The 27962-nt window shown below is 55.3% G+C and overlaps 17 protein-coding genes across 17 annotated transcripts; 8 read left to right on the plus strand and 9 right to left on the minus strand.

Annotated features, from left to right (window-relative positions):
- Positions 1-160: 160 nt before the first annotated feature.
- On the plus strand, positions 161-1604 carry L969DRAFT_94792 (uncharacterized protein; the record flags this gene model as incomplete). The annotated part of the gene is made up of 2 exons (XM_014712819.1): positions 161-504; positions 827-1604. 2 exons carry the CDS (start codon positions 161-163, stop codon positions 1602-1604), a joined length of 1122 nt encoding a protein of 373 aa, XP_014568305.1.
- Positions 1605-1733: 129 nt separating this feature from the next.
- Positions 1734-2600, minus strand: L969DRAFT_48662 (uncharacterized protein; the record flags this gene model as incomplete). The annotated part of the gene is made up of 5 exons (XM_014712820.1): positions 1734-1766; positions 1820-1848; positions 1905-1998; positions 2053-2137; positions 2434-2600. 5 exons carry the CDS (start codon positions 2598-2600, stop codon positions 1734-1736), a joined length of 408 nt encoding a protein of 135 aa, XP_014568306.1.
- A 202-nt stretch (positions 2601-2802) lies between these two features.
- Positions 2803-4184, plus strand: L969DRAFT_465287 (uncharacterized protein). Its single transcript, XM_014712821.1, has one exon. The coding sequence runs from the start codon at positions 2896-2898 to the stop codon at positions 3766-3768; it is 873 nt and encodes a 290-aa protein (XP_014568307.1). The 5' UTR covers positions 2803-2895; the 3' UTR covers positions 3769-4184.
- On the minus strand, positions 3861-4961 carry L969DRAFT_94794 (uncharacterized protein; the record flags this gene model as incomplete). The annotated part of the gene is made up of 2 exons (XM_014712822.1): positions 3861-4700; positions 4833-4961. 2 exons carry the CDS (start codon positions 4959-4961, stop codon positions 3861-3863), a joined length of 969 nt encoding a protein of 322 aa, XP_014568308.1.
- Positions 4962-5237: 276 nt separating this feature from the next.
- L969DRAFT_94795 (glycoside hydrolase family 18 protein) lies at positions 5238-8446 on the plus strand (the record flags this gene model as incomplete). Its single annotated transcript, XM_014712823.1, has 10 exons — positions 5238-5255; positions 5359-5415; positions 5466-5670; positions 6449-6941; positions 7001-7132; positions 7185-7441; positions 7498-7730; positions 7780-8088; positions 8141-8334; positions 8389-8446. 10 exons carry the CDS (start codon positions 5238-5240, stop codon positions 8444-8446), a joined length of 1956 nt encoding a protein of 651 aa, XP_014568309.1.
- A 59-nt stretch (positions 8447-8505) lies between these two features.
- Positions 8506-12224, minus strand: L969DRAFT_87758 (uncharacterized protein). The gene is made up of 7 exons (XM_014712824.1): positions 11883-12224; positions 11690-11826; positions 10573-11637; positions 10403-10522; positions 9647-10351; positions 8696-9597; positions 8506-8643 (listed from the first exon to the last, which is right to left on the minus strand). The coding sequence occupies exons 2-7, from the start codon at positions 11815-11817 to the stop codon at positions 8567-8569; spliced, it is 2997 nt and encodes a 998-aa protein (XP_014568310.1). The 5' UTR covers positions 11818-11826; positions 11883-12224; the 3' UTR covers positions 8506-8566.
- Positions 11781-12551, minus strand: L969DRAFT_467329 (uncharacterized protein). Its single transcript, XM_014712825.1, has 2 exons — positions 11883-12551; positions 11781-11826 (listed from the first exon to the last, which is right to left on the minus strand). The coding sequence occupies exon 1, from the start codon at positions 12342-12344 to the stop codon at positions 11949-11951; it is 396 nt and encodes a 131-aa protein (XP_014568311.1). The 5' UTR covers positions 12345-12551; the 3' UTR covers positions 11781-11826; positions 11883-11948.
- L969DRAFT_75175 (uncharacterized protein) lies at positions 12105-13930 on the plus strand. Its single transcript, XM_014712826.1, has 6 exons — positions 12105-12503; positions 12551-12666; positions 12715-12774; positions 13523-13629; positions 13681-13743; positions 13793-13930. The coding sequence occupies exons 1-6, from the start codon at positions 12451-12453 to the stop codon at positions 13838-13840; spliced, it is 447 nt and encodes a 148-aa protein (XP_014568312.1). The 5' UTR covers positions 12105-12450; the 3' UTR covers positions 13841-13930.
- A 123-nt stretch (positions 13931-14053) lies between these two features.
- On the minus strand, positions 14054-15224 carry L969DRAFT_465910 (uncharacterized protein). The gene is made up of 3 exons (XM_014712827.1): positions 14475-15224; positions 14394-14416; positions 14054-14340 (listed from the first exon to the last, which is right to left on the minus strand). Exons 1-3 carry the CDS (start codon positions 14938-14940, stop codon positions 14302-14304), a joined length of 528 nt encoding a protein of 175 aa, XP_014568313.1. The 5' UTR covers positions 14941-15224; the 3' UTR covers positions 14054-14301.
- L969DRAFT_94798 (uncharacterized protein) lies at positions 14097-14288 on the minus strand (the record flags this gene model as incomplete). The annotated part of the gene is made up of 1 exon (XM_014712828.1): positions 14097-14288. The coding sequence occupies one exon, from the start codon at positions 14286-14288 to the stop codon at positions 14097-14099; it is 192 nt and encodes a 63-aa protein (XP_014568314.1).
- A 54-nt stretch (positions 15225-15278) lies between the features above and the next one.
- Positions 15279-15637, plus strand: L969DRAFT_87764 (uncharacterized protein). The gene is made up of 3 exons (XM_014712829.1): positions 15279-15337; positions 15392-15457; positions 15503-15637. Exons 1-3 carry the CDS (start codon positions 15284-15286, stop codon positions 15539-15541), a joined length of 159 nt encoding a protein of 52 aa, XP_014568315.1. The 5' UTR covers positions 15279-15283; the 3' UTR covers positions 15542-15637.
- Positions 15638-15796: 159 nt separating this feature from the next.
- On the plus strand, positions 15797-16735 carry L969DRAFT_87766 (uncharacterized protein). Its single transcript, XM_014712830.1, has 3 exons — positions 15797-15999; positions 16055-16343; positions 16399-16735. The coding sequence occupies exons 1-3, from the start codon at positions 15832-15834 to the stop codon at positions 16662-16664; spliced, it is 723 nt and encodes a 240-aa protein (XP_014568316.1). The 5' UTR covers positions 15797-15831; the 3' UTR covers positions 16665-16735.
- L969DRAFT_623550 (uncharacterized protein) lies at positions 16590-19237 on the minus strand (the record flags this gene model as incomplete). Its single annotated transcript, XM_014712831.1, has 4 exons — positions 16590-17527; positions 17572-17896; positions 17952-18747; positions 18795-19237. 4 exons carry the CDS (start codon positions 19235-19237, stop codon positions 16815-16817), a joined length of 2277 nt encoding a protein of 758 aa, XP_014568317.1. The 3' UTR covers positions 16590-16814.
- A 136-nt stretch (positions 19238-19373) lies between these two features.
- L969DRAFT_94801 (uncharacterized protein) lies at positions 19374-19872 on the minus strand (the record flags this gene model as incomplete). Its single annotated transcript, XM_014712832.1, has 3 exons — positions 19374-19401; positions 19454-19613; positions 19716-19872. The coding sequence occupies 3 exons, from the start codon at positions 19870-19872 to the stop codon at positions 19374-19376; spliced, it is 345 nt and encodes a 114-aa protein (XP_014568318.1).
- Positions 19873-19976: 104 nt separating this feature from the next.
- Positions 19977-22190, plus strand: L969DRAFT_94802 (uncharacterized protein; the record flags this gene model as incomplete). The annotated part of the gene is made up of 7 exons (XM_014712833.1): positions 19977-19984; positions 20073-20146; positions 20275-20378; positions 20431-20710; positions 20762-21350; positions 21394-21907; positions 21987-22190. The coding sequence occupies 7 exons, from the start codon at positions 19977-19979 to the stop codon at positions 22188-22190; spliced, it is 1773 nt and encodes a 590-aa protein (XP_014568319.1).
- A 401-nt stretch (positions 22191-22591) lies between these two features.
- On the plus strand, positions 22592-25241 carry L969DRAFT_17670 (uncharacterized protein; the record flags this gene model as incomplete). The annotated part of the gene is made up of 3 exons (XM_014712291.1): positions 22592-22699; positions 22771-24376; positions 24430-25241. The coding sequence occupies 3 exons, from the start codon at positions 22592-22594 to the stop codon at positions 25239-25241; spliced, it is 2526 nt and encodes an 841-aa protein (XP_014567777.1).
- Position 25242: 1 nt separating this feature from the next.
- On the minus strand, positions 25243-27953 carry L969DRAFT_94804 (uncharacterized protein; the record flags this gene model as incomplete). The annotated part of the gene is made up of 11 exons (XM_014712834.1): positions 25243-25357; positions 25463-25787; positions 25838-26213; positions 26272-26686; positions 26737-26978; positions 27035-27140; positions 27198-27361; positions 27413-27556; positions 27615-27662; positions 27727-27782; positions 27896-27953. The coding sequence occupies 11 exons, from the start codon at positions 27951-27953 to the stop codon at positions 25243-25245; spliced, it is 2049 nt and encodes a 682-aa protein (XP_014568320.1).
- Between the last annotated feature and the right edge of the window lie 9 nt (positions 27954-27962).

Raw genomic sequence — 27962 nt, forward strand, 5'->3', positions numbered from 1 at the left:
AGCGCTACCCCTTCGCACACTAAGCTCGGACACACGATAAGCTCAATTCAGCTTCGGACAAACAACGGGTGCCGGATTTCGGACATAGGCGCAGACGCGAGCACCATTTGGTCATGATGCATCAGCAAATCTCTGCATTAGTCGACCGCATTGCACGTGTATGCTGAACGCTCTGAGCTCGATCACTGCTCTGCCGGGTTTCAGCAAGCTGGTAAACCAGTTCATCGGCAGCGAATCATATCCTTTCGGCCACCATGCCGCGTCGAATGCGGCACTCAACATGATGGTTCGGGTTGTAGCGCTCGATCTCGAAGAGCAGGGCGTCAATGTCCTGCTTGTTCATCCGGGTACAGTCGCAACGGAGGTGTCGAGCGCCAAAGCGGGTCAAAATGGTGCAATCACCGTCGATGAATCTGTCGAGACGGTCCTGAAAGTCGTTGCATCTGCTCAGATCGGCAAAGGCCAAGAAATTATCCGCAGTCAAGATGGCTCGGTGATTCCCTGGTGAGCGTTGTAGTCTGTTGTCGGAAGCAGATCGCATAGATTGCAAAGCGAGAAGACGGCAAGAGCGCACGACGGTCCCTTTCTGCTGGACACAGATGGTCAGGTTGAAGAGAATGTGTGTGTGTCCGCGCTAGGGGGAGGGTGGCCATGTCGAGAGTGGCGAAAGTCTCGGTCGTCTCGGACGGAAACAGGATCAGATCGTTCAGACCGATAAAGCCGATGTGGATGCACTTCTCTGGCAATCCTTGCTTCCACGGTGTCTTCAGTGTTGCTCAGAAACAGTCTGCCCAGGCTTCTCGCTGCTCGTATAGAGATCGAAGAGCACGCAGAGCCAGGTCATGTCGACTTCCTACTTGATCATCGGCGCCAACCGGGGTATCGGCTTCGGCTTTATTCGCCAGCTCGCACTTCGGCCCAACACAACCGTCTATGCCTCCTACCGCACGGCTGCCAAGTCTACAGAGCTCATCGACTTCTCGAGGGCGCATGAGAATGTCGTCCTACTCTCGCTGGACATGACCGATGAAAAGTCAGTCAAGCAGGCAGCCAATGAGCTCAAGAGGCATACCGCGTCCATCGACGTCGCTATCTTCAATGCTGGCGTTCAAAGCTACCTCGGTGACGTGCTCGAGACGCCTCCGTCAGTCTATCTTCAGCATTACGAGCAAAATGTCGTCGGTCCGCTGATCCTGACGCAAGCATTCGTCCCTTTTTTGTTAGCAAGCCAGTCCGCTCGACGGGCGCTCGTCTATCTGTCGACTGCTGCAGGCTCCATCAGCAGTTTGCCAGCGATCAACGGCACAGTGACCTCTATGTACGATGCCAAGTCGTACCCCGTCGGTCATTATGCGACGTCAAAGGCTGCCTTGAACACGCTGGGCCGCGTCGTCGCACTCGAGCTCGAGCGAAAGGGCGTCAGCGTTCTGCTTGTGCATCCCGGCATGGTCTCGACAGACCTGTCTGCCATGCAGGTAGGGCAGAACGGCGCAGTCAGTGTCGAACACTCGGTCAGGACGATGCTCCAAGTCATCGAGTCTGCCCCACTTGGCAAAGGTCAGGAGGGTATTCTCAAGCAAGACGGTTCGATCATTGCTTGGTAGGCCTTGAGTAAACTATTGTTGTTGCACAGCCATCTATATACATTGCGGTCATATCCATCGCTACCCCACAGAGCGCTGAGAATGATAAAGCTTTGCATTGCCCAGATAAACGGAGCACGAGTCAGCCGCCTAAAGGTACTTTTGCCACTCGATCGTGGGACTCTGCCAGCCTCGTCAACCACCGCTCGACGGATGCAACATACGAGCGAGAGTACAGGCTTGATGGCTGCGCAGTTGACAATGCCTGCGTGGTGAGAGCTGAGCTGGTTGAGGTATGCAGCGGGACCAGTATGAACTGACTGGGGTCAAAGGTGTTGGCACATTTTGAGCAATCGAGGCGTGCCCTGGTCGAACCGAGGATGATGTGATTGGCCTGCTGATAGATCCAAAGATCCTGCAGTCCCGATCGTCAGCCGAAGATCGTCTGCGATCCCAGAATCGGACGAACCTGGCGCCAGTAGAGCTTGCAACACTCGTCCACGAGGGGATAGACGCTACCGACGACTTCTTCGGTCGTCGTGATCTCCACAAGACTGTAGTACGATCGCCGTACAGCATCCCAATTGCTGGACGAAGCTGGCACCTGACTGAAATCGCCGCCTGGGTGATCCTATGCACATGTTCATCAACTTTGCTTTGCTGCTCGATGAAATGGCATGGCGGACTGCAAGCAGACGTCCGGTTTCTCCCAAGGACACAAAGCCGATGTTCATCGTGAGCGATCTGGACATGAAGAAGGGCAAGCCGCTGTATGGCTATGATGAACGCGGGCTGTCAATGATGTGCATCGACAAGCAGAGGGGTCTGGCTGACATGGCCGAGTTGACACTACGCTCGTTCGTACAGCGGAGACATGAGCGTAGATGCAAGGGCAGAGTACAGGCTTGCCTCTACGTCGATGTAGATCGTGACATGGTACCAGCCTGCGATCCAGTCGGGGTGGGCCAAACCGGGCGCCAACAGGAGAGCGATGGCAAGAAATCGAAGCGCTTGCATGCTGATCTCGGCCCGCACAAGGTAGAGACCGAGGAAGCCCCTTTGCTGAGAGGGGCCCCTCTCAGGGAGCCGAGAGACGAGGAGCCGAGTCACGTTGTCCCGAAATGAGGCCAATGAGAGTGGCGAGCGGTCCGCTCGTGACATGAGATCAAGAGAGTGGTGCGGATCTATCTGCTCGGCATCTTGAGAGGAGGTTTGTCGGGGCGCACTGGCTTGGGCGTGCAGGGGGGTGATCCATAGTTTCGCCACTTGCAGGCGCCAAGTTGGCGGCTGCACAAGTTCGTCCTGCCTGACTATGGGAAGGAGCGCTGCAATACAAGAGGCAGAGGCCAGGCTCACACAAGCCTCGACCTCCTCGGCCACCAACACACTCATCGTGACCGGCGTGCCTTGTCCGAGCACGGTGGACACGCTGCTCGAGGATCTCTATCGCTTGTTTGCCTCGTATGGCGATGTGGCAGCCTGGGCCCCTCTCAAGTCGCTCGGCAGGATCATCTGCGTCTACGCTGCAGACAGCTCGGCCACGCTTGCCAAGAGCGAGCTGGACCGCTCCTGGATCCAGATCACCACTGATGGCACAGACTCGTCAAAGAGCACGAGCAGCTCAGATGAGGATGCGCTCATCGACGAGACGATCAGCATGCTCAGAGTGTACGCTGGTCCCTCGACGGCCTTGGACACGCTCGCACACGATGGCCGGCAGACGTTGTACGCCGCAAGACATCTGCCCGTGCCAGACACCCAGCGCAACTTTCTCATCTCTCCGCCCGGCTCGCCGCCAGTCGGATGGGAGCAGGTCAGAGAGGATCAGCCCAACAGAGAGACTCTGGCCCACGATCTCATGGAGGCGCTCAGCCACTTGTCGCTCAAGCAAGACGGGCCGGCTGGCGTGTCAGCCCAGTCGAACGGCGTCGTCCATGCTGAGGGTCCCAAGCGAGGTCATCGCCGACGAGAGACCGTCGTCCTCACGCCTGACGAAGCGAGCGGTCTCCCTGGCGTGACGATCACCGATCTCGAGACGAGCGAGAATCAGATCAGCCCAGGCATCTCTCTCAGCGAAGCCTGGGCAGCTCAACGGGAGGCCACCCGCAACACATCCGGCATCAGCAACGTCAGAGCGACTTCTGATGTCCGTATCACGCCAACTGGCCGACCGCCGCTCGGCTAGATCGCCCGAAATACTCAAAGCAGACGAAGCGACAACCGGCCTTTTTCTAGATGCTTACAATGCTTATGGCGCGCAACAACAGGCCTTCTTGCTCACCAGGGGATTATCGAGCCATCCTGGCTTAGTATGCCTTCCTGGCCTTTACCGATCTCGGCGGATGCGATCACTTTGAGCGTCGTCTCCACAGATTCGTCGACAGTAATTGCACCATTCTGACCTTCCGCCATGGTCGACATGTCGGTCGCCACGAGTCCCGGATGCACCAGCAAGACGTTGATGCCCTTCTTCTCGAGGCTTAGCGCCACGACCCGACCGAGCATGTTGAGCGCAGCCTTTGATGCTGCGTAATGGCCGAAGGGATACGACTTTGCGCCAAAGACGGCAGTGACGAGTCCATCGACGTCTGGCAGCTTACCGATCGAGCCTGCAGCAGTCGACAGATAGACGAGCTCGCGTCGGCCACTCGTGCTGGCCAACAGGAAGGGAGCAAACGCTTGCGTCAGGATCAGTGGGCCGACGACGTTCTGCTCAAAGTGATCGAGGTAGACTTTGGGGGACGTCTCGAGCACGTCGCCAACGAAGCCTTGCACGCCCGCGTTGAAGATGGCGACGTCAATTGACGCAGTATGTCTCTTGAGCTCGTTAGCTGCCTGCTTGACTGACTTTTCGTCCGTCATGTCCAGCGTGAGCAAAGAGACATTCTCGTGCGCCTTTGCAAATTCGATGAGTTCAGCAGACTTGGCAGCATTGCGATAGGAAGCATAGACGATCGTGTCAGGCTTGACTGCAAGCTGACGCACGAACCCAAAGCCGATACCGCGATTGGCGCCAATGATCAAGTACGATGTCGACATGGGTGTCTGCTTTGCGCGGGGATGTCTGTCGGTATGCTCAAACGATTGCTGCAATGCGGTGTTGGTGCAGTGAGGCTTCTGGACAGGAGCCCTCCTTATGGGAAAGCCAAGGGAGGTGGTTGGTCAGCGGACGCCACCTTGCTTGCTCATCACGGTCACAATTTCATCAGCGATTGCTGACATCTTTGTCGGTCAGCAAGCCTCGCTGACCATCTTGTCATGCTGTGTCGTCCGCTTTCGGCTCGATGGCCTGCTGACGGTCTTCCCGCGGAGACATGACATGCAAGGAAGCGCGCATCTCACAGAGGCTGACATGCTATGACGTTGCGCCGAGTGCATGTTCTACCTATTGTTACCTCCTCGTAATGCACAACAGAATAGCGTGATGCATTGCGCGCTGTCAACAAGGCGTGAGCTGCACAGTCGGACGAGTGCGTCAGCAAGCTATGAGGCGTCACGCGGCGCTGTCGCATGTCGCGCCACTCATCGTTGCCTTCTTGCCAATCCAATCTCTCATCGAGAGCTTGCGTGACGATGCAGCCGCTCACTCTTGTCGTGCTTGCTGCTGGCTTCCTCTGCTCGTCTGTCATATCTCTACCCACGTACACCCTCGCAATGATCATGAACGCTGTCGTGCGCCCTTGCTCAACAGGTCCAACGCCACAATGTCTGAGGAGCAGTATATGTAAAGTGCTCGATCCCCGGACCTCTCCCGCAAAGCGTACGAGTCATCAAGGCCATGATCATCTCGGCCAGCTGGCAGGAAGAAGGGCGAAACCTGAAGCTCTGCTCGGTACATGACCCGAAAAGGCGCTTAGCATGCAGGCGCTGACGTCCTCGCAGTCAAAACCTACCGACATTCGCGAGGGTGACAGCTGGACTGGAGAAGTAGCGACCGCGGCATGGTTGGCAGCGGAGCGATCCTCGTATTCTGTCTTGGCCACAAAATGGAGTTTCAGCCCTGATGACGCATCGCCGCTCGTCAGATCCTGCTGCAAGCTGGTGTGGACGGAGGACACTGCGTTCTATGTTGACACAAGCAAAGCTCGTTCGATCAACAGCCGCATCCAGCGAGTCCATCGCTCGCTGCTGCAAAGATGGCCCAACTCATGACGCCTTGACAACAGCCTTGACTGCTCGTCCTGCACCGAGATTCCTCCACGTCAGTTTGCCCACGGGCTCGGGAAGTCGTCGCTCATCCATCTAACCCTGTGCAGACGGCAGGGTCTATGATTGCGCCATACAGTCAGGGTATCCGACCATCCAGTGGTCCAAAAAGGACGATTGAGCTAATCTCGCAAACGTAGCTCTCAATGCAAGATACTAGTCGCTCGCGCAATTTTTTTCGCGTGTCGGACCATGCCTTGTCGATTCGCCGTCATCGATCGGCGTGCGCACTCAGATACATGGAGGAGGGCTGCATTACAACAAGCTGGCCGATGAAGCCCGAGATTAGATCAGATCTACGCTTATGCACGATCACAATAGCCGTCATAGGGATCCCTCGGATTGCGCACAACCCTGCTCGCTTCGATGAGTCGCAGCTCGTGTCCAATGCCGCGACCACTTGCCATTTGCAGCCTGGCGTTCCCCAACAAGGGTCAGCCGCCGACGCTGCATAGCAGTTTGGCACCTGCGCTTTGAATGTCAGTGTCCGGCGGAAGCATAGCTGTCTAGAGAATGCACAGCTCTGACGAGTTGCATGGCAGCCGCAGTCAAGAGGATCAACATAATCTTCATTTTTATTGTCGAATGGCAATGTGCTCGGAGAGTCGATCGAAAGTTCTGTCGAACAGCGCCCTGATAGGTTTTATATAAGCCATCAGACGTTACATCGATCAGTGTGCCGTGTCCTTCGCTACCCAATGTCGCCGGATACAGACCAAAAGGCACAGGCATTTTTGCAACGTGGCTCGGAGGGCAAGAGGCCAGATCAGCGGCGCTCGTCCAGAGCCTGTCAAAGCCCCCAGCGACGGTCAAGGGGTGGACATTGAGCAGAAATGCAAGCGTTAGAGAGCCACACAAGCAAGAAGTAGCTCTCCGGCGAGTCGACGCCAAATCCATCGACGAGTCGCGTCCCTGCTCCTCCGCTGGATCTTGCATTCCGTTTTTTCATCGAGCAACGCGCAACAGTGCACCGCCCTCGCCTGTCCTCGGCAACTCCTCCTCCCTGCTTCCAGCTGTACCTATCTGGCCGGTCTTGCACCAAGCAAACGTCTCCTGCATTTTCTTTCGCGATATGACAGTCGGTCTCCTCGCGCTGGCGCTCGCTGGCCTGACGGCAGCTTCTACTCCCCACAAGCGTGGCGCAGTGCCATCGTGAGTCGTCTCTGTCCAAACAACTGAATCCGCACTGATCGTTTGTTGCTCGGCCATAGCGACTACATCATCGGATCAACCTATCCTGCCTATCATGCAAACGTGCAGGGCGCCCGCACATTACCCTTCAACTTGCTGAGCTCGGTCGACTACTTTGTCGCCGAGACAGGCACAAAGCCCGGTCTCAACTAGTAAGTTGCTTATGCACTAGATCACGCTAGCTGATTGCTACATTGTCATCAGCTCGCTCGTTAGCCAGCCACCCAACCCTGCGCCTTACACGCAGCAGATCACCGCACTCGTCAATGGCGCTCGTGAAGGAAAGACAAAGCACATCAACCTCGCCATCGGTGGATGGCGCGGATCCCGCTACTTCTCGACTCATATCGCCACCGCCGCTTCGCGAGAACTTTTTGCAGCGGCTATCCTTGCCGATGTCAAGAAGTACGGCTTCAATGGTCTCTCATTCGACTACGAGTATCCCGGTGTACAAGGCATCGGTACGTTGGCCATAGCAGGCTGCTTGCCTCATGCACATGCTCATTCGCGTGTTTAGGCTGTAACGTTATCTCGCCACAGGACACTTCCAACTTTTTGACTTTCCTGCAACTCGTCAGATCAAAGGCGCCAAAGCTTCGTCTCTCGGCTGCAGTGCCTCTCCTGGGCTTCACAGATGCTACGGGTGGCAAACTGGCTTCGGCCGCAGCCTTTGCCAAGGTTCTCGACGCCATTGAGCTGCTCACAGTCGACATCGCTGGTCCTTGGCTCGCACACGCCGGTCCAAACTCGGTAAGTCTGGCTAGATACTGCGTTGATCGTTGAGCTCACTGCGTTTCAGCCCTTGCATTCGACTTGTGCCACGCCAGACCTCGTAGGCCTCTCTATCGAGGACTCGGTCGCCTTCTGGACCAAAGCCGGTTTCGCACCAAAGCAAATCACCATCGAAGTTCCTGCGTACGGTCATGGCTTCCAGGTCAAGGGTCCCATCGTTGGACAGCTATTGGGTGGTCAAAATGTGTTTGTCTACCCTAAAACCACTGGCGTGCGCGTAGATGGCGATTCTCTGGCCGATAAAGCTGGCAAAGACGTCTGTGGCGTCGAGAATCCGAACGGAGGCACATGGCGCTACTCTGCGCTTATCACAGAGGTGCGCATATTGCACGATCACATCTGCAGCTTCTGACCATCTTCTGTGTTAGCTCAAGGCCATCGATGCTGCTGGAAAGCCTACCGAGGGCTGGACGCGCTACTACGATACTTGCTCGCAGACGCCTGCGCTGTACCACGCAGAGACGATGCTGTGGATCAATTACGACGACGTTGAATCGATCAAAGCAAAGGCAGCTTTCGTCAAAGCCAAGGGACTCGGCGGCCTGATCTTCTTCGATTCGACGTGAGTTTCCCCGCCACTCACACTTTCCGCGCTCGCTGACATGCAAGCATGCAGTGGTGACTATGAGAACCAGCTGCTCATTGCTGCTCGCGAGGTGCTGTCATCGGCATAGTGCCCCAGCCGGTTTAACTCTGTCTGTACATTGCAAAGGATACTCATACGGACAAACAAGGGCGAAGAGCATGCAGTCTGTGGTGCTACAATAATACGGCAAAGAAGACAGAGTGACGCATTAGACGGCTGCCTTGCCCTTCTGACGAGCAATCAATTTGTCGCGCGCAGCGTTCGTACGCAGCACAGACATGTTTTCTGCCGTCGACAACGTCAGCCATGATACTACTAAGATTGGGAGCAGACATACGTAGACTGACTTTGCCGCTCTCGCCACGGCGGTCTATCTCCATCTTCTTGCCAGCCATGACAATGTCATACTGTGCTTTTGCCTTGGTCGGGTCTCCGAGGTCGTCATACACACGTCCCATCTCGTAATGCGCGAACCAGACGAGCATGTGGTTGGTAGTGATCTTCGTGCCGTGCTTATAGACGTTGTTGAGTGAAATGAGTGCTTGATCGGCGGCCTCCTTCTTGCTGATCGGCGACTTCTCCGGATCTAGGTGCGTGTGCTTCTCGGGGAAAGCAATGAAGCGCAGAATGATAGCTCGCAAAAAGTGTGCCATGCAGTAATCGTCCCAGTACTCGCCTTCTGTATTTGTCTCGCCATACGACGAAGGATCTTTGCAGTCGTGCAGCTTGGCGAGCGTCTCGCTGACTGCTCGCAGGTGGATGCCAAAGAGGGCATAGCGAGGCGCCATCGAGAGCGCGTTGAGGAAGTAAGCAAGCTCGATACCGGGGCAGGCAAGGCGTCCGCCCTGGGCAAGGAATTGCTTGGACTTGCGCGCAACATACTTCTCGAGCGGGATAGATTTGCCAGCGATACGCTGCATGAGATCAGGCACTGCTCGCATGCTCTTCATGATATCGTCTCTGTGCTTGACGGGATCGGCTTCGTACAGCGAGATTGCCTTTGCGTATGCGTATACCGACTTTGACCAGTTGCTGTCTTTGCCAAGAATGTCAAAGCAGGTGTAGGCCTTGGCATATTTGCCGAGTGAGAGATAAGTCAAACCACGATCCCAATGGCAAATGTGTTCGATCTGGACATATTCATCTTGTGAAGCAATAGCGAGGCTGTACTGCCTCAGTGCCTTCTCGCCCATCGTCTGTGCCGAATACAAACGGCCAGAGAAGAACAGGAAGAAGACCCTGCACTAGGAGATCAGCTCATGTGTATGATACGACGAAAGTGACTTGCCCGTTGGGATAACGCTTAAGATTGTAGTGAAGTACTTTGTCAGCCAGGTCAATGTCGACCATGCCGACCGGCAGATAGGTCGAGATGACAAGATGATAGAGCAGAAGAGCCATGTCGCAGATCTGGCGACGAATGCCTTCATTCTTGTGCGTCATGCCTGGCTTGCGATTCTTGGGATCGGCGGACCATTTGCCGCCGCGCATGAGCATCTTTAGAGCGTACGCACGATCGCCAGTGAAGCCAAAGACTTCCATGATGGCGAGGACGGTACTCGGCAAGAGGGAGAGGACGAGCGAGATAAGGCCGTTACCAAGATAGACACCCGAACGGAAGTCTTGATCTAGTGCAGGATCCTCTGCACCGCGACCGGGCTGCGCAGCATCGCATTGCTCGATGTATTCGGCGAGCGTGCGATAGACGGAATACGCCGAGCGCATATTGAGTGCCTCCTTGAGGAAGGCCATAAAGTCGCCAGAGTAGATGATGCCAAGCACAGCCTTGAGCAGGACTGACTCGGCCCATACCAGCTCTGCGTGACGCTCGATGACAGTCATGAGTTTGAGCGACTTGGTGGTCGACGAGCCAGTGACAAGCTTAGCGAAACCTTCGGTAACACCGCGACCGGTCTTGCGGAGCTTGTCAGCGATGATGATCGTCTCCTTACAGCGCGAGACAGCGTTTGCGAGATCGTCTGGCTCAAACGTCCTGCATAGCGGCGTCAGCAAAGTGCGTGCGCAATACTTGGGAGCCGCTTACATGAGTGACTTGATGCACTGGATGAGGGAATAGCCGACGGAAAAGTACATGCGATGGTCCGAAGCTGTCAGGCAGATTGCCTCTGCCTCTTTCATGCGCGAGTTCATGAACAAGTGCATCCTAGTACGCTCCGTTAGCTCGGGACAGGAGGCAGAGCATATCTGACTGACGAGATCCAAACGTCGTCAATATCTTTGCGCATGCCTTCTTCATCGAGCTTGACGTCCTCCATGGTGAGCTTATTGTAGGGCTTGCCCAGCTTTTGGCGGTGGACGCCGTGCTCTTCGGGTGTGAGGACCTTGGGCGCGACGTGTCGAGGAATCTCGTCGTCCGAGTGTGCCTCTGCATGTCGAGCGGATTTGGACTTGCGAACGGATGGACCTTTGTCCTTTGCAGCCGAGGATCGCTTCTTGCTCTTGTCGCGGCCTTCACGGTCATGTGACGACTTTTCGGTCGCTACAGCGCCAGCAGCAACGCCAGCGAGAGCAGCCTCTCCTCGTTTGGAACGCGAAGATGACTTTGGCTTATCGCGAGATGACCGCGAGCGAGACGACTTTTTGGCGGGCTTGACGACTTCCTCCTCGGGCTCGGAGACCTCTGATTCAGACGAGGAATCCTTGGCTCGCGACGAAGTACGCTTGGATCGGCCAGACGAGCGTGACTTGCTCGTCACTGCCGCTACAGATGATTTGCGGGTCTTGCTCTTCTTGATGGGCTCAGGTTCAGGCTCCTCTTCGGGCTCCGATTCAGGCTCGGGCTCTCTAGCAATCGCCTTGGGCGCGGGTTCCTCCTCTGATTCGGAAGTGGGTGGCGAGACGGCTTTGGGAGCATTGCCGTTCGATTTGTTGCGCAAACCGACGGCAGCAGCGGCGCCGCCCGCTAAGCCCGCGCCTGCAGCGACGACGCCATTGCGCTTACCACTGCTGCCGTTGGTAGCCGGCTTGGCTTCTTCCTCCTCGCTTTCGGGCTCACTCGAAGACGCATCAGAGGCGGGAGTGGGTGCAGCAACTGCCTTGGGCGTGGATTGTTGCTCTTCTTCGCTGCTTGGCTCTTCCTCGTCCTGTTCGTCCTCTTCGCTCTGCTCCGATCCTTCTTCGTCCTCGTCCTCTTCTGACTCCGAAGTCTCGTCAGTCTCGGCGCCATTGGACCTGTAATTGCCTGCATCGGGCGGCAAGACAAAGCGAGAGTTGGGCGCTCCGCTCTGCGGCAAGTTGAGGTCCTTGGCCTTGACGCTCCTGCTTGGCTTGCCATCAGCGAAATCAACCTGGAATCAGATGGGCTGCGTACTTGTTAGACACTCCAGACGAGACTGAAGTGGCAGAGTCGGAGCGGTCGCCATTGGAGGTGGTCGATGAAGCGCTCGACTGCGAGCTCGAGCGACGCTTGTTCAAGATAGCCTTGATCTTGCCCGACATGGTGGGTGACTGCTCCATGGCCATGTCAGCGAGGGTTGACTGTGTGAGAGCGTGAGATCAATTACTTGGCAGTGCGCCTGTGATTAGAACTCTGCCTTGCAGTAGTACGGGACCGAGGGTCTGTGTCGAGCCTATTCGAGCAAGAGATCGCAAGACGCTTGATGAGGACAGGAAGCGACGGCGAGATTCTCGCAAGGAGGCTGACCCGGGCCGGCAAGCGCTGACCGAGAGGCGGGGTAGACTGTTTGTCTGAGTGATGTCGAAGGGTCTCTCTTTGTCGAATCTCCTGGTGATCGAATCGTCTGAGTGAGATGAACACTACACAATGGCCAGATGGTCTGCAGCTGTTCAGACGCCCAGAGCTCAGGCACCACTGCTGACGCACAATTCCCGGGGAGCTCGCAGCGCTTTGCGGAACGCAGCCAATTTCGGCGAAGTCGATCCCTCGAGATCATCCTCCAGAGACACGTGGGGCATGGAGAAAGGCCGCCGGCTTCCTTGCCACGTAGACAAATCCTTCGTCTCATCTCCTAGGCGTCACTCTGACGACCACGTTTCCTGTCAAGACTCTGATTACTTATCCCTTCCACTGTCCAAAGCCCGATCTGACCAAGCTGTACAGAACACAGTCGAATGATGTGTCATGTTACCGCCTTCCTTGTCTGTGTCTTTGCTGCCACGCTTGCGTTCGTTATCAGCCAGGTTCAAAAAGCTAGCTCATCTCTGGATGCAGTGTTGCTAAGCACCACCATCACCATCGTCCTGCCGGCAAGACCTGGACCTGTACAGAGCACGTCGCGGGCGGCGAGTACATTGATGAAGGCCTGAAGCCATACACGACTTGTCAGAGTACGTCACCCAAGTCTTCGCCTTTGCTTGGGCTCAGCCGAGGCTCAGCGGGGTCTACCCTCTGCGATCAGCAATTCAGTGGCATGTCCGGATTAGCTCTCTGCAACGGTGCCCCCGTCTACTGTGGCACGCCCGAGGGAGACAGATACCTCTTTGCAGCCTGCAAGTAGTTGTAATCTCAGTAAAAGGATGCAGGACATCCTTGCCATGTCTTGTCCGTTGTGTTGGCGTTGCAAAACGCACGGCCACCTCTGCGTGTCGTCCTTACCAATGCTTTGGTCAGCTGTTCGGGCGAATTCGTTGCGCCGTTGCATCACGCCCTTCTGTCCTGTCTCTGCAGAACGTCGCACACGAAGCAATCGCACTGATACGGACGAGTTCAAGAAGCTGAACAAAACTCGTACTCTTTCTCGCCTGTGCGGTCATGATCGCAGTCTCCTCGTCTTGCTCCAGGGCTGTGGTACACTTTTTACGAACCATCCAGTGGGCTCATGAATGTTCAGACAAGCTATGATGGCATCACAGTTCGCGGCAAATCTGACCATTGCGTCAGCAGAAGCTGCTGCTGCGTTTGTTTGGCCAATCGATGCTTTGCGAGATGGGACTGGCTCTGCTGATAAAGGCAGCTATGTACCTCGCTGAACATCAAGCACGCTCGCGCACTGACCAAAGCAAGTCGCCTCGAGCGGGGTCGTCATGACGGAATGCAGTGTGGCGCATCGTTTTTGCGGTGCTCTCTAACCAATCGGTGCTAGAGAAGACGGTGCAGCACTCGGGAAGGCGGAGACTAGATGCTTGGCACGCGTGTCATGTGTCTGCGTGACCCAATGCGCTGCACTTCACTACCGGTCAAAAGCGCACGACGAGAGAGAGCTGAAAACAGACTGCAAACACTCGAGTCAGATCAGAATGAAAGCTTGCCTCGCCAGCGTACTCCTCGCAATCTTTTGCACGATGGCTGTCGTGCGTCTGTGTCCGCTGCAACATGGCCATCTATCTGACTCATCCTCACAGGCCCCGCAAGGACCGGACTGTTATCGCGGTACCAGCCAAACATGCGGAGAGTACGGCGACTGTGTCAGTCAACCTGCTCATGCACTGTATAACACTGAGCGACTTTCTGCAGGTGTGGGTGATTGACCATGCTGGCTTCGGCAGCTGTGTACCTCGCTGATCGATGAGACATCATTTGCCTCATACAATGCGGGTCATGTCCAGGCATGTTTGTCAAAGCCGAATGCAATGTGATGCATGGCAATAGCTTCATACAGTTGCTGAATCGATGATGACCAACCCACTGAGGACGCCGCGCACACTCGCCTTGAAGAAGCCGAGACTGGCTTACACGCAGATGGTGTGCCTGCACGACTGAGTCCTTTGCTCTTGGCGATGCCACAAGGGCGGGCACACAATCAGAACGAGATCCGTAATCACTGCAGCGGCAACGGTGTACCTGATCGACCAACAAACACGATGTCCGTCCCGGCTATAGCGACTGAGCCCAAGCAGAGCAGCCCAGACCAACTCGGCGCATAGCCATCGCTGATGCTGGACGAGACGATCATATCAAGCCATGGGTATACCGCTGCATGCGGCAGGAGCAGACGGAGACTTGATGCCATGGTGTCACACGTCTCATGTGCCAGGATGACTGCATCGCTCCTCTTTGCTAGTCTGGATGGAGCAGGCAATGAGATTGTCACGAGAAGCAAGCAATGGAAGCCCGCCTTGTCGTGGTTCTCTTTGCGTTCTATATCACGATGACAATGGTGCGTCAGCCCTGCCCTAACCGTAGCGAGGTAGCTGACCGTCATATTGGCTAGGCGTATCGAAACAATCTCTATTGCTGGCACCAGACGCACGCCCAATGCATCGCCGATAAGAACTGTGTAAGCTGAGCGATTGCAATGCGAAATTCATGTTGACTTTGCGCAGGGCTGGGATGCCAACGTTGGCTGCCTTCCGATCTGATGAGAGGCGAGCTAACTTTGCCACTTTCAAAGCTAGCTTTGCAGCCTTTATTAACTTGATTTGCGTCGTAGACAGCAAACATCGAACGTAGACGCTGGCTGGTTCAGGACAAGCGGAGATGAATAATCGCCAAACAGCGGCAGGAGTGCAATCTCTATTCCTCATATAAGGCAAAGCCGAGCGACGTGCCAGCAGTGTAAAGGGACTCGATGACCTGACTTCTGGGCTTTGAAGGACCGGCCGACTCAGAAGCTTGGCGTGACACCATTGACATGGCAGGCATCTCATTCGACGCACCTGCATGCTACTTTGAGCTCTTGAGACCGAGAGTACAATGACGACCAGCTGTGCGGCCTTTGGCGCGATTGTGTAATTGGGAATGTTTGTGCTCTTTGTTGCACTAATTGGCGTCTGCAAAATAGTGAGGCTGGCTCTGCTTACTACACGAGCTGTGTAGCTCGCTGACACTGACTGATCAAGGCGAGACAATGAGATGGAGACGTCGGAGACTTGTTATATTGATGTCACGCGTATGATGTGCCTGCGTGACTGCATGCGCTGCTCTTCGCTACGCTATAAAAGCGCACAACCAAGCCGAGGCTTGGCAAAGTTGCAGCAAACACAAGCCAAACGTAAATCAGGAAGAATGAAAGCTTGCTTCGTCGCCATCCCCTTTGCGTTCTTCATCACCATGGCCGTGGTAGGTCTCGCGTTTGCTTTAGAAGAGCGAGTTGGCTGATGGTGACATTGGCAGGCATCCCAAAGCGAGCTCTATTGCAAACATCAGACGCGCGATCTCTGCATCGCCGACCAAGACTGTGTAAGTAGGCTGACGTCAGCCGGCGCTCCGACTGACTTTGCGCAGCGCTGGGATGCCAACGCTGGCTGCCTCCCGATCGATTGAGACAGTTTCTCACTTCCGTACCATCGAGCTATGCCTTCAGCTTTGCTCGCTGAGCTTGCAATGTAGACTCATAGACTCGAATGTAGACGCTGGCCGGTCCCAGACAGAATTGAGGATTATGCCGCCATCAGGAACCTTTGCGATGCGAGCCTGTTTGACTTTGTCTGAGGGATACGAGACAAGAAGCAACGCTGTGCGAGCAGCGTGCAGGAGTTTGACTGAGCTGACTGCCTGGCCTGTGTAGAGCCGCCCGACTGAAGCTTCAAGACCGTCGCGTGACATCATCGGACATGTCAATGGTCAGACATCTCGTCGCTCGACATACCCACCTTGCACTTCGAGCACGTCACATGTCAAAGATCTCTGTACGCCCCGGTGATGCCAAGATCCTCTCGAGAGAACCGATGGAGCTCAGCGAGGCCAAATGGGTCAAGCTAGAAAAGATCCAGTGGAAAGATGTGCATACCGTCTGCTAGCTTTCCCGTAGGCCATCGCTGATGCGAATCACTCCAGCAAGAAGGCAGAGAGCGCAAATGGGAAGTGGCCAGCAGGAGTACACGCAAGGGCAAGGTCGACTCTGTCGCCATTTTTGCGACGATCACCGCGCCCAAGAGACCTCTCTCGACGGTCATCATCCTACAATACCGACCGCCAATAGATGCAGTCATTGTCGAGCTTCCTGCAGGACTGGTCGATGAGGGCGAAGAGCCAGAGCAATCTGCCATGCGCGAACTAGAGGAAGAGACAGGCCTGAAGGGCACACGCGTCGTCGATGTCTCGCCCGTCATCGTTAGCGATCCAGGTATCGCTCTCAGCATGGCCATGTCATACCCGGACTGACAAAGTGCATCATCAAGGCATGACAGATGCCAACATGTCGCTCGCAACGATCGAAGTCAACGTTGACTCTGTCGAAGAGCTCGAGGCCCCCCAAGACAAGCTCGAAGAGGGCGAGCATATCGAGAAGCGCATAGTGGCGATCGAGGATCTCTATCAGACCTGTCACGAGCTCACGAAGCAAGGCTGCCAAGTCGATGCGCGCCTCTATCATCTCGCGTGGGGGCTCGAGTGTGCCAAGCGCTACAGTCTCAGCCAGAGCAAAAGCAACGAGCAGAAGCTATGATCATCTACAGCCATGGGCATTCTTTACAACACCTGTCCGTTGAATAGTAGCATGCAGTGATTAGGAGCACAGTGTGACATGTGAGGGCAAAGCGATCGAGACTCTGCGGTGTGTCTGAGCGAAGATATCATCCACAGACTTCAGCCAAATCTACGCATCCGTCGTCGACGTCGAAGTTGGCATTGGCGAGCCGAGGAGGTCTTTCGATTTCTTCCTGCTCATATCCTCGCTGGGAAGTCCCGGCTGAGCACTCTTGCGACCGTCGTTAGTTGCATAAGCGCCGTAGATCTCTTCTGCAAACGCGCCATGTACTTCCTCTGCCCCTGGAATGATCAGATTTGAGTCGAACTTGTTGACAATGTGCTTCTCTATCGGCCCGTCCCTTCTGTTCGAGCCTGCCCGACTCATATTCGTCGAGCCATCCTTTTTCGTGCTCGGCACCATCGAGCCAGCGAGAGACGCGATGCCTGTTCTGAAGGACCGTACCGAAGCAGCGACGCTCGCCTTCTTACTGTGCTGGCTGAACCGGCTTCTTATCGGCGTATCGCTCGATTTGGTATCCATCTGAGACGATCCGAACGAGCTGCTACGCAATTGTTCGTCATACTCCACGCGGAGAAGGTTGCGCATCTCCGTCGGTCCCATACGGGTCTGGGTGAGTTCCTCGTGGCGAGTCAGATCAGAGCCAACATTGATCGCACCGGCATCTTTCGGTGGCGTGCTCGGCAGCCCATCGTTTGTGCGGAACGCAAAGACGAGCATTGTCGCGAGACCAAGGGTTGCCATAAGCCACAGCGGAATAAGCACCAGCCTTTGCTGGGTAGGTATATCGAGATAGTAGAGTGGATCATTGATGATAAGGCCTGTGAACAATCAGCTGAGCCATGAATCGATCGTAGTTACGTACATGTGATTGCCAGAAATGCTATGCTGACAGCGACAAAGGTCGCACCGGATAGGATGCGATTTAGTCGCACACGCTTCAAGTAGACGAGCTGCGCATCGGGCCTGCCGTGAGTAATAGCTGCAGGCTGCAGAAGTCTGAGTCCCCGCGCGAGGCCGCCTCTGCGCTTTAATTGTGGACTCGCTGTGGCCTGTTCTGCTTGGGCAATCAAGTGGCCCTTTTCACTAAATGGCGTAGCGGTCGGAGGTGGAGACGATGTCGTCCATCGCAGTGCGCTCACAGACCGATTGAGCGCCAGGAGATGCACAACAGCACAAGGAGCGTAGATCTGCATGACGAGGGAGGACATCAAAATTGACCAGCAGAAGATGATTGCGGCTTACGATTAGGCTCAGGCACGTGAGCGCGACGTAAAACGAAAGCAGACGATGCGACCAGGCGAACGATTGAGATATATGCCCCGCAAACGGCGTCTCTATCTGACGAGCTTCGTCGAGCAGGACTTGCTGCGCACTTGGCACGGCACGAGCAATCAGACGTACGGTACGCACCAGCCTGGTCGTAGCCTGCTGACGTGACGCTGTAGTATTTTTCGTCAGCAGGCTTGTAGCCGTCGCACTACTTGCTGCTGCTATCCGGCTGCTGGCCACAATCGTGGTATTGCTCTTTCTGATGCGGGTGCTGACGGCGCGCGATATCGCCGATGAAGTCAGATTAGCAACCGAAGATGCACTCGCAGTCGCCATGGGCGAAGGCGTGCTGTTCGCTGGTGCGCTGAACGGCATCGCGTCTGCCGTCGAAACTGCAGAAGCGTTGGACAGTGCCGCCCATTCGTTCTGTATTGCGTGCAGCTGAGGATCGTTCGCCCAGTATAGCCTGTTGGCTTCCTCTGTTTGCCGAATCTTTGCGCCCAGGAAGCTAGCAAAAACGGCGACGAATATGATAGGCACGATCAAGAAGAAGACGTTGACAATTGCAGCAAGCGGCAGTCGAGCGGCCTGTCTCTGTATCTTCGGACGCAGTCGACGCCTGCCATCTGTCGCAGAGGGCTGTTCGGGCCTGTCAGACTGCGCGGGCTGATTGGCTTCTTCGATGCTGTGTGATGCGAATCTGGCAGAAACCAGCGCAGCCACGGCAGCGCCCCAGACCTCTGCCCAGCCAGTTAGGACTAGCGGAATCCTGGTCGTACGATCAGCCTAGCTTTTCAAGCCGGGCAGATACCTTACCAGATCGCTTCTAGCCATAAAGAAAATGCGCCAATGTCATAGTTTGCGTTTGCGTATGGCACCGCCGCAACCCATATGTACACCAGCGCAAGGATGTACCACAACATCAGCGTGATGATGGCCAGTTTTATCACCGAAGGACATAATATCCTGCCCAGGGGTGTAGAGACGACTTTGTACAATTCCAGACACTGATGGCGTCTATACGAATTTCCGAGTGCGGCAAAGCCGACGACGAGTGCCAGTGCGAATAGCGCGGTCTGCGCGTACAGTTGTCGGTGGAACGCCTCAGATGCGCCAGGATATCGTGATCGTCGTAGAATTAAGCGCAAAGCTGCTATAACATTGTCATCTGCATCTGCATCTGTGGCGCTGTGACGTGCGACAAGTGCGCTGGCAGCATCAAACAGCCTGTCCAGCACGTCTTCGACATTCGTAGCCATTTTGGACCCACGCAGAGGGCAAAGAGGCGAAGTCTTGGCGAGTTTGCCGTTGTTGACTTTGCGACGCGTTCCTAGCGTTCGCGCTTAATTATCAACACGTGACTCGATCTTGCCCTCTTCCGTGTACTTCGGCCAGCTACTTCAATGGCGGGTTGCGTATTTCTCTGATGGTCCAGCATATCAGTCACAAAGATACACGCATCTCGTTGAGCTTGCCCGCATTCCGTGTATTTGTTGGCGTACATTTCGAGCCAGCCCTGTAGATTTTCCTTTTGGGCCTGCGTGAGGTCTTGCAAAGTATCGAGAGGCTGATCAGTAGGTGTCAACACATCTGCGTCGAATGACTGAAGCGCAAGTCCTCGTGAAGCGTCCCGTCCTGCGGTCAAGAATTAGCTCGCTGCCAATCGCGGCCTGAGCGGCGAGCGCCCGCAAAGTCGAGCACGCTCTCCTACGGCTCTGCGCTAACCACTGCACTCACCCGCAAAGTTTTCGTAAGGACCTCCTGGCCCGTAGAAGCCTGCGCTCGCTGTGACGTCAAAGACTCGGCCTTGAACTCCCATGAGAATTCGCTTGTCCTGCTCAGACGAGCCATCAAACCGAGACAATTCAGCAGGCGTATATGTTTGCCATAGCATCGTCGCCGGGTAACGTGCAGGCAAGTAAACATAGGCTTGCTCATGCGATGTCGCAAGGGACGATGAGAGGCCTTCTGAGCGATTGAACGTCGAGAACAGTCTCAATGCGGGCGTAAGCAATTGATACAAGATGAGAGCAATCAAGAACAGATTGACAGGCTCCAGAGCTTGCTGAGCATATGAAGTCATGATGTCAAAAGGGACCTTGCTCGCGGATCGCCCGTTGGCCCGTTGATTACTCCCGAACTCAGTTGTGTCAATATATATTATGTAAGCAAGCGGCCGCTTGCACCGCCACGTCTCTCTCCTTCAGCTTACGTGTCGCTCCCTCTCCCAGTTTGCTTGCAGAGATCCAGGTCAGCACCTTTACACAAAAGCTTCAGCGGTAGCTGATCACCATAGCTAGAGATAAGCGCACGTCTCAAGCAGTAGCGAGTAGTCGACGGCCAGTAAAAGACTTTTCCGGCCGTTGCGAGGAGCCACGTCAACAGTGCCAAAGCCACGTAGTAAGCCCATCCTTCCACGTCTTGTGTCCCCGGACTGACAGCTTGTCATCAGATGAGCACCAAGCGAGTCTCACGCGCGAGTCGACAACAGCCTCCTGACGGTGACATCCCTATCGCCGGTCCCGCACCCGGCGAGTCATCGTCAGCCAACATGGGCAACGGCGTCTCAAACAACCCTGTGACGCCTACACACCAGCTGACCGAGACCGGCAAGCGATCTTCTTCATCTCCGACTGGTTCAGCCTCAGGCCGCAAGCGTACCGCATCGCCAAAGGATGAAAAAGCACGTGCAGCCGCTGCGCGCAAGACGGCCAGGATGGAGCGCAACAGAAGTACGTCTGCTCCTGACAGCATGCGCATCCCAAGCTGACACGCAAGCACAGTTGCCGCTCAAGATTCGCGAAATCGAAAGAAAGACTATACGCGAGATCTTGAGAAGCGCGTCAAGCTGCTCGAGGGCATCTTGTCCAACTTGGGCCAGCTTCCGGCGGATTACGAGCCGCTCGAGGTCGAAGGCGAAAAGCCGGACGACAGGGCCGGCTCATCCTCACGGTCGACCAATGTTCAGATTGAGCCGCCGCGCAAACGCCGCCGCGCCGGGCAGGACGAGCAGTACTACTCGAGCGGCAATGTACCTATTTCGCGATCGCCAGAAACGCCTCTGCGTCATGACGAGGGCTCCGCCCTAGAGACGCCGGACTACCACGACCTACTCAATCCTGCCAAGCGTCAGATTGACATCGATCCACAGTTCCAGTCGAACGGAGCAGACCCTGAGCGCATCGCCAGGCTAGACGCAGACAACAGTGCGGCCTTGCGCAACACGCTAGCACAAGATTCGAGAGCAGGCATCGAAGCCATCGCTGCAGCCACTAGCTTGCAGCAATTCCCGACGGCTTCTCTCCGTTCGCCGGTCTTACCTGCCCCTCGAGAAGGCGGTAGCAACGGCGCAGGCGTATCGGGAGTAGGAATGTCACATCAGAATAACGCAGAGGGCCGCCTCGTCGCACGCGAGGGCCTTCCATGCTGCGGAACCTCTACCGTTATCTGATGACATACCTACTTTCTCTGTGCCGCCAGCAGTAACGCCGTCCGATCTGAGCATTGCAGCCATCGAAGAGGCAGCGCTCTCGCCCGTTCTCTTCGTCTCTGCCTCTACGACGTCATCGAGCGACGACGAAGAAGCTCAGTCTGAATATGCCGGTTTACTTGTCTCGCCTCTCGCAATGTCTACAAGAATCGAGTCGGAAGTCGTCTCGGAACTATCTTTCTCAGATGTTTCCGATATGTCTGAGGGCGACAACGATAGCTTTGACGTCCTCTTTGACTTTGAGGACTACAACGCATCTACGCCCGGCTCCGAGCAGGATCTGACAGATGTAACCACGCCTCGATCTGATCTGATCGACTCGCCCAGCTGCTATCCCACCGTCCCCGTCGTCGAGCGGGACACTTCGCTTGACAGCGACGTTCTGTCCTTGCTTGTCAAGACCGACGCCGATTTGTCACGTCTTCAGATTTTCCACTCTGTCGGTCTCGAGTAGCTACGTGGTGACCCGCAACAAAGCTGTTTCGATGTCGACAGGCACGGCAGACATGAGCTGACAGGATGCTTCTTGTGGTGATTTGCTCGCTCCGCCGCTGTATGCCAAGATCTCTCTTGCTTGCTCGCTCGAGCAGAGTTATCTGAGCAACAGCGTCGTTGATGCACATGCGATCCTGCTTGATCATTCCTTCTCACGCCAGCGTCTGTCAGTGTCTGCTCGCATCGACAGTCTCAAATCAGGCTCCGATTCTGACTCTGAAGCCTGACGAGCCACATTGTCATCGTACATACATATCAGCTGTCTTCTACTTGAATGCATTCTCTGTCGGATCCAGCCCTCCTCTCCAGCTATTTGAATTCTTCATGTTCAACAGCCTGGAAGCTGTCCTGATCGCGATCGAAAATTTGACGGGCACGCATAGAAATGACGTACTCGCCTTCTTGCGCGTGACGTAGTGGCGAGAAGATCTCTTCAACACTCGAACTACACTGGCTCAGATTCGTGAAGCCACCTCATAAAAAAGCTTTACATCGGGACAAAGAACTCCAGTCTGTCCATCCCTCGAAGGTCTTGCCCGCTCTTATCACTTGGTCGGTCTGGTCACTTCTACCCCGCATAGCTGCTTTTGCTGATGTCAACAACGCGCAGCTCAGACTGCTTGCCAAGATGTCTACGGTAGCTAAAGCTGTCAAAGATGTCAGCGACCACCCCACCAAGATGGGCGTCACGACGCCCAACAATCCCAAGGAACAGCAAGCTGATGTGGATCGTAAGGTCAGCCAAGATTCTCGTGCGCCAGTCTTTTGATCGCCTGCTGATACAACGGACCCCCCCCCTTCACCCAGATGAAATTCTACGGTGTCATCTCTGCTCTTGGCGAAGGCAAATACCCCTCGAACAAGCAAATCGACCAGATCCTGCGATACACGCTCGAGAACTCGCCAATTGACCAGTCGAAGCTGTCATCTGACGGGAAACTGCTCATCAACGATACCCAAAAGATCATCGACACTCTGCGCAAGATGGTAGTCGATAAGAACGAGGACGAGCTTTTCCAATCGTTCCTCTACAATACTCGCAAGGTTGACACTGAGCACGTCAAGGGCAAGCTCAGCGAAGTCGGACCAAATGCCAGCAAGGAAGACGCCCAGTCTGACGCCGATCAGGCGGCAGAACACCTTCGCACGCTTGGAAAGCTCATCTGGACCAATAGCGAATTCAGAAAGATCATGACCGATCTCTCCTTCTTGGCGCGCGACGTTGCCGCCGATGCCGCCGCTCATGGCGCTGACATGGCTGCCCAAGCTGCGGATAAGGCTCGCCCTGCCGAGCATGAACTCAATCAAGTCGATCAGACTGCACCTGACAACCAATGGGTCGGTCCTGACGGTCAGACTCGCTCACACAACGAGCCCGTGCCCGATACCGGGTTGCAAGGCAAGAAAGAAGAGCTGCAAGCAAGACGCGATCAGGCTGTCAACAAGAAAGACGAGCTCAAGAACGCTGCTTCTGATCAGGCCAGCCAGGCTCAGAACGCTGCCGGCGAACATGCCAATAGAGTCCAAAATGCCACTCAGAACGCACCTGGTCCGAATGACCCTGTCAACGATCCCAACGGCCCCACGGACGCTCAGAAGCAAGCCGGTCAAAATGCAGCTGCTGACTCTGCGCAAGACGCAAAGAACACCGCTGCCCAGAAGAAAGACCAGCTCATGGCAAAGATTCCCCAGGAACACAAGGACAAGGCAAACGAGCAGATCGGCAAGGCGAAGGACTACGCGAACGAGAAGTTCGATCCGGAGCGTCGCGAACGGTTCATCTATCGCCTCAAGAAAGTCGTGGTCGAGCAGCAGCGACACAAGGATTACCAGACCGCCGTTGACTTTTTCCTTGACCGTGCAGAGACCTACCATGGCCATGCCAAAGACGTTACCAAACAGTCAAATAGCAAGTCAGGCGCGCTGACAGGCGACAGCAACTTCCAGACTGCCACTGACAACCTGCGCACTTTGCTCGAGCGCTTCGCCAACGGTCAGAGCATGCAGCCCATCTTTGATGCAGTCGACCAGCTCTATTCTGACGCTCAGAACGATGAGAGACTGAAGCGATGGTTCGGCGAGCTCGATACGTATATCCGCAATGTGCTCACCGAGCCCGGCTACATTATGGAAGAGACCTGCGACCAGGAAGGCGCTCGCCTTCGAGACACCGGCAGGGAGTTCTGGGAGGGCAAATATGCTGGCCACAAGGACAACTTTTTCAACCAAGTCCAGAGATTCTTCACAGCCTACGCTGATGATGATCTCAACAACGAACTGGGCGATCACGTCAAGAAGCTGACGCGTGATCTCTTCCTCAACGGCGAAGGTGATCTCACCTTTAAGACTCAGCTCTGGAACGACATCCGTGGCGTCATCCTGCCCGAGCTCGTCAAGAAGGTCGGCTATGTCCGTACGTTATCCTGTGTTGGTATCTGTTGCCTGTGCTGACGCGCGTGCCCTCAGCTATCCCCAGAATCGAATATTACGATAGCGCCCTCGAACTCGTCATCGAGAATCTCACTCTCGAGGCTTCTAACCTGCTGCCAAATTCGATCCTCATCGAGGCCCACAATCATTTCAAGCTATCAGCCTACTCTGCCATCCCGAACAGAAACAAGCATGAGATTGCCATCTCCTTCGATCAGCTTCAGTCAGATCTGCGCGATGTCGGCTTCTACTTCAAGAAGAAGCAGGGCTTCCCCAAGATCAGCGATTCCGGCGTAGCAGATGTCTTTATCGGCGGAAAGGGCATCTCCGGCAAGATTGCCATCAGCTCATCTGATCGCAAAGGCCATGTCTTCAAGACTGACAGCGTAAAGATCAAGATTGACACGCTCAAGTTTGCTATTCGAGACTCGAAGCATTCGATCCTGTATGCTACGCTGCGACCGCTCGCAAGCACTTTGATTAAGAAGCAAGTTGCCAAGGCGATCGAAGGCGCCATCCGCTCGGGTCTTGAGCAGCTCGATGCTCAGCTTGTCGACATCAGAGACCGAGTCGATAGCCAGACTCGCAGCGGCGCTTCCAAGACTGATGCTTACAAGAACGCCTTCACCGAGAAGAAGGAGGCTGGCAAGCGCGAAGCCGAACAGAAGAAGCGCGAAGCCGAAGAGAAGAGCAAGGATGCGCACTTTGCCATCGTCATGAAGAAGGAGGACCAGCACGTCAATTACGTTTCGCCCGTCTCGATCACTGAGAAGCAAGCGCACGTACAATCCAAGGTCAATGCGTCGCAGAGCCACGGCTGGAAGTCGCCCGCCTTCGACATCATCTAATCTAGATCAGATCACTCATGACATTGACACGCCGCCAGTATGTCTTCTTTTCTTCCGCCATCGTCGTCACAGCCCGTCGTCGCACATATACAATCGCAGCAGATGGAATATACCCTCTTGTAATTTATGCAGCCAAAGCGTGGACAGCATTCTTGTCATTCATTGTCTCAGATGACGGCCCGAGTGTCTCAGCGCAGTATCTCCTGCATTGCTATTCCTACAAAAAGCATTCGAGATCCAGCTCGAAGGAAGTGCAAGGATAGTCGATGCTGTACTTTTGCAAGACGGAAGGATGCAAGATCCCGATTGTGCCGACGACAATGTCCTTGCTGTGCCCGACAGGCAAGGCAGATGTCAGAGCATCTCTGAGGCTGCCAAGAGGGCCGTCATCGCCCCGGTGGGTCGCGGGCTTCACCTGCTGCTTGGCGGCAGCAGCTTCGGTTTCTTCGGATGTCGAGCTCGCATCCATGAGATGCGAGAGCTGGCCTGTGGACGTCGGTGCTCTGTAGATGATCTCTGCGCTGCGACCGGGAAAATACGTAGCATCTGGACATCTGTCAGCATGAAACGTATGGGAGAAGCAAAGATGAGCATGCCTTGACTCGGCTTGAGATGATAGGAAGCTCCACCGTTGGCATCTGCGCTCGGCTTGACGCCCAGTATGAGCATGAGTCGGTCCAGCAATCCTTGAGCGATCTCAAAGGCTGCTCGATGTCCGCAATAGAGAGCAGCAGCTTTGCGTCGATTACGAGCCTTGCGTTCTTGAGAAGCATCCTTGAAGGCGACATCGCTCACTTCGAAAAGTCGCATCGGCAAGGTATGCTGTTTGTTCTCTCGCAGCGATTTGAGCAGACCGGGCAAGAGAGACGTTCTGACGATCTGATACTCCACCGTCTTTGGGTTCTCGAGGACGATCGCGGTCTTGCCGTCGTCCGTACGATTGAGATGGCCGAAGTTCTCATCGTGTGAGCACTGAATTTGATGATACGACCTTTAGCTCGCGCAACGCTGAGGATACAAACATGCTGACCAATATGAGAGGCAGCATCTCCACCCAGCCACTATATGCGCACTCTCTCCTGACAATGTCGGCGAGTTTGTTGACCGGCAATGGGACTGCGACAGTGTTGGTGGGCGGGAAGGTCTTTTTGATGTTGTTGAAGCCGTACGCGATGGCGACTTCCTCCATCAGATCGCACTGCTGCAAGATATCTGGTCTGCTCGGCGGCACGTCCACGGTGATGAGATCGTCAGGCGCTGCTGCAGACGTTGCCGGTCTGACCTCGCTCCCCATCCGCTCGAGCAGCTTTGTCAATTCGTCTCTCTTGAGGGCGAGGCCAGTGCACGAATTGATATATCGCGAAGAGACGTCAAACGTCGTGGGGGCGAAATTGGGCGTGATGACTTCTCTGCCATCTGGATAAACGACTTTGACTGGCTCGACGCTACGCACACTGTCAGCTGCCGGTAGCACAGAGGTCAGATCTAGACTGACACAAAAGGCCGTTCGCAGTACTCGGAGAACATCGTGGCCATGACATTTGTGACGACCTCCAGTTTGGTCTCATCAGTGGCGCTGAGGTCGATGAAGATGTCTCTTGTCTGTAGCGTAATCTTTGTCGCGTTGGAGTTGATGATGGGCGGCATAGAGAGGACTGTGCGCTTCGAGTCGAAAAAGACTGGGTATACGGGCGAATCTTTGATGATGTGCAGATAGCGCGACAGGTGTCGATCGGTCTTCAATCGCATCCGAGGTCAGTGTGAGGTACAGTCTTCGAAGGGTCGAAGCGTACCTCAAAGAGAGTCATCATGTCTGGCGCCGTCATTGCCTCTTGCTTGTTGAGAGGCGCAAACTTGATCTGCTGCGGCGGCAGAGCCTGGTAATCGATGTCTCCCTCTCTGTGCGTGGTGGGAAGAGAGGATCAGACGGTCACAGACCTATCTCGCGACACGCACGCAATGTGAGCGAGATCATGTGTTCCGATGGCGACAAGGGTGCGTTTCCGGGCAAGATTGCCGTGCAGCTTGTCTTGTAGATCGATGAAAGAGTCATATCTCGCCTGCGTGAAGGTCACACCACGTAGAATGGCTCCGGCAGCAAAGGGTCGTATGGCAGCGCACTGCAGGCGCACGAATCAGGTTCGAGGTCTGCTCAAGCACCTGAGGCCTGCCTCTCTGGAGACCCGCAAAGTGCGGCAAGTCCTGCTGTCCCATGGCAGGCAGGTGTATTTTGGACGCTCGGCTATACCGAGAAAGATGCGGAGCGCTCTTGAAAGGCCCTCGAAGCAGAGCAAGTCGTATCGATTTGCAGGAACCTACGAGACCCCGAGCGATGAGACGAGCAAGCTTTGACTGGCGCAGACGAGCGCTTGCCTCAATCTTGAGCTTGTATGGCTTCTCATCTGGCAGCGTCTGCTCGGTCTGTTGTCGTGCAGGCCATCCATCAGCAAGATCGTCGCTAGCGTGCGACGACGAGAGAGCTTGCATCTTCATCCAATTCCAAGCCGTATTCGAAGCAGACTTCATCAAACTCGGCCGTAGCTGCACAGAGCAGTCTGCGGTCAGCTAGCAGCTCTGGCAGGTAGATGAGGCTTCCCGAGCAGCAGCGACTGGCTGGCAAAGCTCGGGCAAGTCCTTATTGCGATGTAGCTTACTGTACCGTTTGCCGAGCGATTCAAGGAACGAGACCTTGTCGACTGAGATCGTCGGCATCTTGCGAGC

The sequence above is a fragment of the Mixia osmundae genome (assembly GCF_000708205.1).
Source record: "Mixia osmundae IAM 14324 unplaced genomic scaffold scaffold_5, whole genome shotgun sequence".
In the NCBI taxonomy this organism is placed as follows: Eukaryota; Fungi; Basidiomycota; class Mixiomycetes; order Mixiales; family Mixiaceae; genus Mixia; species Mixia osmundae.